Source organism: Mobula birostris, chromosome 15, assembly GCF_030028105.1.
Source record: "Mobula birostris isolate sMobBir1 chromosome 15, sMobBir1.hap1, whole genome shotgun sequence".
NCBI classification, from domain to species: domain Eukaryota; kingdom Metazoa; phylum Chordata; class Chondrichthyes; order Myliobatiformes; family Myliobatidae; genus Mobula; species Mobula birostris.
In genome coordinates this window covers 17,494,855-17,502,431 of record NC_092384.1, presented here as the reverse complement: position 1 = coordinate 17,502,431, position 7,577 = coordinate 17,494,855, and the positions used below count along the sequence as shown (strand labels likewise).

Genomic DNA, 7,577 nt, shown 5'->3' with positions numbered 1-7,577 from the left:
CTGAGTTTTGTTTTCCCGCAGGCAGCCAAGAAAAAAAGAAACATCATGGACACTTAAAAAAAATATGTATCAAACATCCAACGAGAATGAAAGAGCAGATCGTGCAGACGGCGAAAAGGAACGAATAACCAACAGACTAGCAACCTTCAAAGCAGAGTCCTTGAAACACTCTCGGAACGTTCAGTGTCTTTGAGTTCGGTGTAAAATTTCGCTGCAGGCCGTAGGACCAATTCGCGTCGAAGTGCTCCATCAAAATCGTGCTAAATAGCAATATAAACGGTGTAACCAAAAATACACATAACATGTACTAACAGACCTCTGAAAATGACTCCAATCTACAAATCTTGCCCATGATCCAAGACTCCATGATCTTCTTCGGGCAACCGAGATGGAGAGCGATACAAGTCAAACGCGGGCAGATGCTCTGAAAACTCGTTCGCTTTGCGCTATTGTCCTTCTTGACTTTTAATCTTGCTCGACGCTTTTATTACGAGATGTGGGAATAACTGAGCCGATTGGATCCACTTTCCACTAGTAAGCCGCATACTACGTTCTCAAACATGCCGAATCCAGTCGGAAAGACCAAAAGCGCCAGATCCCTCAGTCGGCCCAAAGACACATTATCAAATTGGTTATTACAGGCTCCAATCGCGCACACATTAATAACATTTAAAATGCTTTTTAAAAGAAGGAAAAGAAGAAGAAAAAAATCATGGACGTTTTCAAGAATTGGCCGTTAGTCGCATTGGTCGCTAGTGCCATCTTACCCATCCAATTCAAAACCGCAAATTTTATTAGATATTTATGACTGCAGTGCGGATTTCCATATTTGGAATTACTTGGCAGAGCACAGATTTGAATTTAGTTCGAAATAAAGAAATGGATAATTCCTGAACTCAGCGTAGTGCACAAAATCCGAACATAATTTTGAAAGCACTAGATAGCCCTTTAACAATTGAAAAGGGAAGAGCTCTCACTGCCCTGTCTGCCCAGTATAAGGATCTTTGAAACACCTGCTTCTGTCTTGGTGAGGCGTCATCCTACGTCATGATTACACGGTTCATATATTTACCCTTGAATTTCTATTCCTTCCACAAACTCTTCAGAATATCACTTGTATCCCAATATTGCTGGGTTCGGTTTCTGTAATATGTCAGAGAAATTTACGGTTTCGTACATGGCGCTCCTGGCTATTACCTGTCTATGTATGCTAAGTTAAATGTTCCGTTTCTCAACTGAGTATTCTATTTTAGAAAATTTAAACCTGGTTTCCCGCTGCATACCTAGTTTCAGCGGTTGAGCAATTCGGTCGTCTTTGTCTCTTCGTTATCCGGTAACATACAGTACGTCTTTAGGTTCTTATTTATTCCCTGTGTGTAGCTGTTATTAATGCTCTTGTTTTTTTTCCGCCGGCAACAGTCGAAGTGCCTGCGTTCAGAGTATATCAATTCCCTACGGACTTGGACGTTCCGGGCGGAACGAATGTTACCTTGCACTGCAATACTCCAATATCAAAAGATACTGTTAACTTTCTTTGGTGGAGGGAAGGCGAGAATGCATTTTTAGAAAGTGACAGCAGAAAACAATTTAGTTTCGAAAAGTCAAGAGGAACGCTTATTCTTATGGATGTGAAATTCGCCGATTCCGGAATTTACTACTGTGGAACAAAGTATCGGGAACGATCTTTCTGGAATGGAAGTGGCTCCAAGCTCACTGTGTTCGGTTAGTGCGGCTGCGAGGAGATTTTCGCTTTTGTGCAATATAAATTAAAGCTAATGATGAGATTAATATGTAATGTTACTATTTGATAAAACAAACAGCGAGAGTGGATTTGTTTCACGCGTTAAAGCAAACCCCATTCTACAAGCTCCAATTGTAGAGTTAAAAAGAACAGAACAAAATAATTACATTTTAGGCAACGTCAATTGGACGAGAAATAACGCTGATTCTGTTTGCTGTATCGTACTCCTTACAACTGCTGTTAGTGCAGACCTATCGATCGGCAATCTCCTATTTAAAGCTAATGTCCAAGGTTAGTGATGCCCTTCGATTTTAGCATTATCATCGTGAAGGTGCTTCAAAAACAAGGAATTAATTTTCAAGTGAAGTAATATTTGCTTTGCAAGCAAGATGTTAAAATAATATTGTTACTAATGTGAGTGGCTGTAGTTGGAAAGCTCGATTTCCCATCACACATGAGGCAAATCATGAACAATTTTATCTACTCTCTTATAGGATATGTCAACGTTACAAACTCACCCAGATCCAAAAGAATTAATAGTAATATAATGTATCTATTTGTCGCACGCGCAGCAAATTATCAATCCAAATGTGCTTTGCAAAACTTCTATCTATACCTCTTTCCCCATTCAAAATAGGGAGAGAAATAGAAATCGTAATATCGAGATGAATTTTGATAGGGTTAGAATGCAAAGGGTAGAGAGCTGAGCACGAATGTAATTCGAAAGCGAATGAATTCCAGCTGTCATTTTACAGCCCATTTTACAGCTGTCTGCATTCGTTACCCACTGTGCAGATCTGAAAAAAATTCTGAACCAGTTTAATCCATTGTCATAAAAAATTATTTAAGAACTATCAACGTAGCCAGCACCGATCCCCGCGGCACACCTCTAGTTATAGGCCTCCAGTCAGAGGGAAGCCGTCTACAACCACTCCCTGGCTTTCCCGCCAAGCCAATGTTAAATGCAGTTTACTAATTCATCCTGAATTCCAACCGGACCTTCTTGATCAGCCTCTCATTACGGACTTTGCCCAAGGGATTGCCATGTAAATAACATCCACTGCATTTCCTTCAACACGATCTCTGGTAAACTCCTCGAAAAACTCTTTAAGATAAGCCAGACATTACTTACCATGCACAAAATCCTGATGGCTATTCGAACTTCTATCTGAATAGTTACGCATCCTGTCACTTGTAATATTGCCAACAAATTACAATTTACAATCGTCAGTCTCACCAGCCTAAAAGATCCCGGAGTCTTCTTAGATCTTTTCTTGAACAACTACAAAACATTAGTCATATCCAGTCTTCCGGCTTCTCACCCGTGGGTCAGGATATTTTGAATACCCCTATCAAGGCACCTTCAAATTATGCATGAGCCTCCCAAGACTTCGGATGGGACTCCATCTCGAGCCATGAGGATTTATACAAACTAATTTGCCTCACGACAACAAGCACGTTAACATCTGTCATCTATATATGGGCCATGGCAGTACTGTGCGGGCAACCGTGAGCTCAGGATGGCCATTGTAGGCAGGGCAAAATGCTAAATGTTGTGACATATTGATAAAGCAATCTGAAAATAGCCTTTCCTAAGTTAAATACGGACCATAGTTGCAGCGGAAGCAGTCCAAGTTTAGAAAATCGTGAATTTTGGGCTTACCTTTCAGTGAAATCTCTGTAGGGAGAAGCGGAGTTCGTTCAGCTCCTCGGTTGCCTCTCTGCAGGGCACCGTCGTTCGTATAGCAGTGCCAGGTCATTTTCGACCATTTTGCTGCAGGCCGACAGGTTTATGAAAGAACAGAAATGTAGAATAAATGCGGTTAATATCATCTCCGCTTTTCCGTTCCTAGTTGTTTCATGGAGGGTAGGATTTGCCACATTCAACACATTAAATGCGGGAGAAATTTTCTAGCAATGATATACATTCCGAGGAAAGCTCTATCAGTGAATGTTGATGACTGGAAAGCTCCAACGTAAGCTCTGAAAAACAACCTGAGCAAATGAGTTGCCAATGTGCAAGAGCTTCTTGCGTTCGGAGTGTGGACATCTGTAATATTTTAGGTTTTATCGTTCAGTTTTAATTGGAAATGAAAAAAATACAGAAAGGAATATTTTCCAAAACCTACGCACTGCCGCAAACAGAATCATGTGATAAAGCTGAAAGACCATTCAAAACAGAATGTCTTTTTCACTTCTCACCCCTTAGATTCGCCTGCTCTGTGCCTTCTTCGAATACTTCCTTTCATCTGTCTCTGCACGGTGCCTCGATTTTGCTTTGTTTATTTTTCACTGGATCTGCCGGATGGTGACTGCACGTGCTGTGTGTGAATACATGGACTGCATTTTGCAGTTGACCCCAGAAGACAATAAAGTATATAGTATAAAGTATAAAGTATAAAGAAGGATGTTTCATTTAGCCATGTACATCTGTGTGGTTTATTAACTATGAACTTGAATTTGAACTTAAAATAATTTATAAAATGCTGGGAACCTATGGCGGGTAACTAATTTGATAGTGAGATGTCATTGTAATTGACGGGAAGATAAAGGAATTTACTTGAACTAAATGGATGGTAACACCCAATATAACTCTTTTTATTCAAGCTCCCCCAACTCCATTGGAAATCGTTCCTATTGCAGAGTTTTCGTCTCCTCGGAAGCTCCTCTGTAAAACAGCTGCCTTCTACCCGAAGGAATTACAAATCGTCTGGCAAAAGAATAACAGGCAAATTCTCACTGGAATAAAAACAGATATTAACCGGACGGCGGAGGGTTTATATGAGGCTTACAGTTTATTGGAAATTAATCAGTCTGCTTGGGGAAAAGATGTTTACATCTGTCTGGTGTTGCATGTCTCCCTCACGGTGCCTGCCTGTTTCAGCCACATCCTGGAGCAAGGTAAGATGGTATCTTGATTGCGTCCCGATATCAGATCTCGGACCGAAACCTCGTTACTTTATTCCTCTCCTGATCTGCTGCGTACCTTCAGTACTTTGTGTGCTACTCTGAATTTTCAACACTTTCAGAAACTCTAGCGTTCCGGGCAAGTTGGAAACGTTCCCAAATGATATAGCTGGGTAGATCAAATCTGCTTAAGAACAGGAACTGAACAGCTATCCGAACACGGAAGAAGAGAGAAATTTTAAGATTACTTGTTTGCAGTGAACATTTAATGTGAATGGTTTTTAAATCAAATTTCTTTTACCCTCAGTTTAAATCGTGTAGGATGAATTAAGAAATTAAATTCGTGTTGTACGTGTAAGGTAACAAAATTCTGGACATTGGTCAAAGATGAGGCAAAGCTACACGTAAACTCTGAATCGCATGATGATGTAACAATGGGGGGAAACCACCTGCTGTTGAGCAAAGGTGTATTTCATTGACATAGTTTTTTGGGGCAAAGTCAGAATCAAAATAGGAATTCCTGAACACTGAGGAGTGACACTTAATTGCCACCTGGACCGAATGCATAGGGAGCGAAACTGTGGACAGACTTTGTCAAAATTTAGTCTCTGCGTAATTACCTTCCAATAATAGTAGGCAACACAATTCAAATGGATGACTCGAATTTGGTCTATGTTTTCATTAAAACAGTTTTCTATGAATTCGGGTTTGTCACTCCTAAACCTGTGGAAACCATAACAGTGGGAAAATATGTTTAATATGCTCGATACACATTCAGGAGGCTTAGAGGATACAGTGTTAAACTCATAGCGAGGAATTTCAGCATGTAATGCGGAAGCGAATTGTTGCTGCACCGGGACTCCTACGAGTTATCTTTAGGTTTTGATCGTACTGAGAAATCTTCTTGACAGACATGATTTAACCATTTGAATCGTGATTAGAATCGTATTTGGATTGATGTTTACACGTTCAATAGTTGTGCTGATAACTATTGTCAAGGGAAGTAAAGGAAGATGCAGCCGAGTCTATTCATAGTCTTAGTAAATTTCTCGCGTGTGTCTGGAGAAAATAAAAACCAGATTTCTTTGTTCTATATTGTATATTCTGTCATTAATATGTTCTGTTTTCCCATCGTTGTGTAGGGAAATTTGAAGGGAGCTTATAAAATGATCTGCATTTTTGATTCTCACGTGTCGATTGGTTTTCAGATGTATAAATGCTTCACGGTTTCTTTGTTTCCTCCAGTACATCTGCAAGGCGCTGTTCTTAGATTAATTTTTACATGTGCAGTCGGCGGATTGGCAATTTTAGTTCTGATAATAATTTCGCTGAAGAGAAAGAGATCGCACGGTAAGAACTGAGATCGCTGAGAAACATCACGTATATTCGTACAAAATAGAAGCTTTAATGATATTTAGTGTTGGCCCGTGGCCAAGTGGTTAAGGAGTTCGTCCAGTGATTTGAAGGTCGCTAATTGATCTTGACTGAGGCAGCATGTGTGTCCTTCAGGAAGGCACTTAACCACACATAGCGACAACACCGGTGCCAAGCTGTATGGGTCCTAATGGCATTCCCTTGGTCAACATCCGTGGCGTGGAGAGGGGAGACTGGCAGCATGGGCAACTGCTGGTCTTCCATACAAACTTGCTTAGGCCTGCGCCCTGGAAACTTACCAAGGAAACTTTCTAACACACCACCGATGTTGTTCAAGCGAATGGCAAATCCATGGTCTCATGAAACTAAGGATTCCTATTATGATCTTTAACTTTAAAACAGCAAATGACATTTACAGCATGATTGGACATGGATCGTGATTTTCGAAGCCGGATTTCAGTGATAATATTCCGGCACAATACAAGCTGGATTTTAAAATTCAACTATTTCACCAGTCCACTGGAAGTATTTCATATCTCATTCACGATTGCTGCTATATCCCTTTGGAGTTCTTCAAATGTCCTTTTCAGTAAAATGGCAGATCCGTATTTTGAAACATAAAAGACTTGGCGTTGATCTAAAGTCTCTCTGATTGTGTAAAGAACATTGACCAACTTATGTACGGCTCATTGGTCTTAATTTCCATATTGGTTACAATATTTAAATACAGTACTGTCGCTGTAATGCTATGATCACTTTACAGCCTCGTTGAAAGTCAAAATCCTTTGAGCATAGCAGCAGATGAATGCAGAACAGAGTATATTACCACGACTGTTACCAGCAAATAATTTCTGAAAGATCTGTAACTTCAGCAGTTCCACTTAGATGATTAATTCGTTGGGTATCAAACGGATAATGTTCAGTGTTTACAATGCAAATTATTTCTTTTTGTTTTCTTTTCTGAAGGGCGTAACACAAATTATTTGGCTGGATGTCAGAATGAAGACCCGGTAGATGCCGTGACTCGTCTTGTTTAAGAGCAGGGTACACGCATAGCATAGATATTATGAATCTATTTTATTCCATAAAACTTTGGAGCGTAGCAGGAAAATTTAAAACTATTTTCAAGTATATATCCATGATTTATTTGCATGTACCCGTTGCATCTGCTTCCTGTGTTCTTTCAAGATTCCACACCAGTTCGCAAGCGGTTGCATTGGAAGGTGAGCGGTAATGTTTCCCAGTGGAAGGTAACATGGTTTGGCGAATAATTAAACAAACATCTGAGACTGCGAGAAACTAGTAGATGCTGGTTTACGAGAATCACAGTTTACTGCACAATGGGAAAGTACAGTGCGTTTCAAATCAATTCCTAATGTCTGCTACATTTGATCTCAACGGATAGTAAAAAAGATAAAAAAATGCAACGACGTAATGTTTTGTTGAACTGGTCTTTGCAATATTATATGCAGTTTTAACCCCGATCCGCAACGAAAATCCACACAGCATTGCATAACCTGCAATGGAATCGAATATACTTGCAACAAAACGCTGT

At 40.0% G+C, this 7,577-nt stretch overlaps 1 protein-coding gene across 1 annotated transcript; it reads left to right on the top strand.

Moving 5' to 3' along the window:
* Positions 1-1,150: 1,150 nt before the first annotated feature.
* LOC140210400 (immunoglobulin lambda-1 light chain-like) lies at positions 1,151-7,293 on the top strand. The gene is made up of 5 exons (XM_072279330.1): positions 1,151-1,200; positions 1,412-1,722; positions 4,349-4,642; positions 5,906-5,998; positions 7,211-7,293. The coding sequence occupies exons 1-5, from the start codon at positions 1,151-1,153 to the stop codon at positions 7,291-7,293; spliced, it is 831 nt and encodes a 276-aa protein (XP_072135431.1).
* Positions 7,294-7,577: the final 284 nt, after the last annotated feature.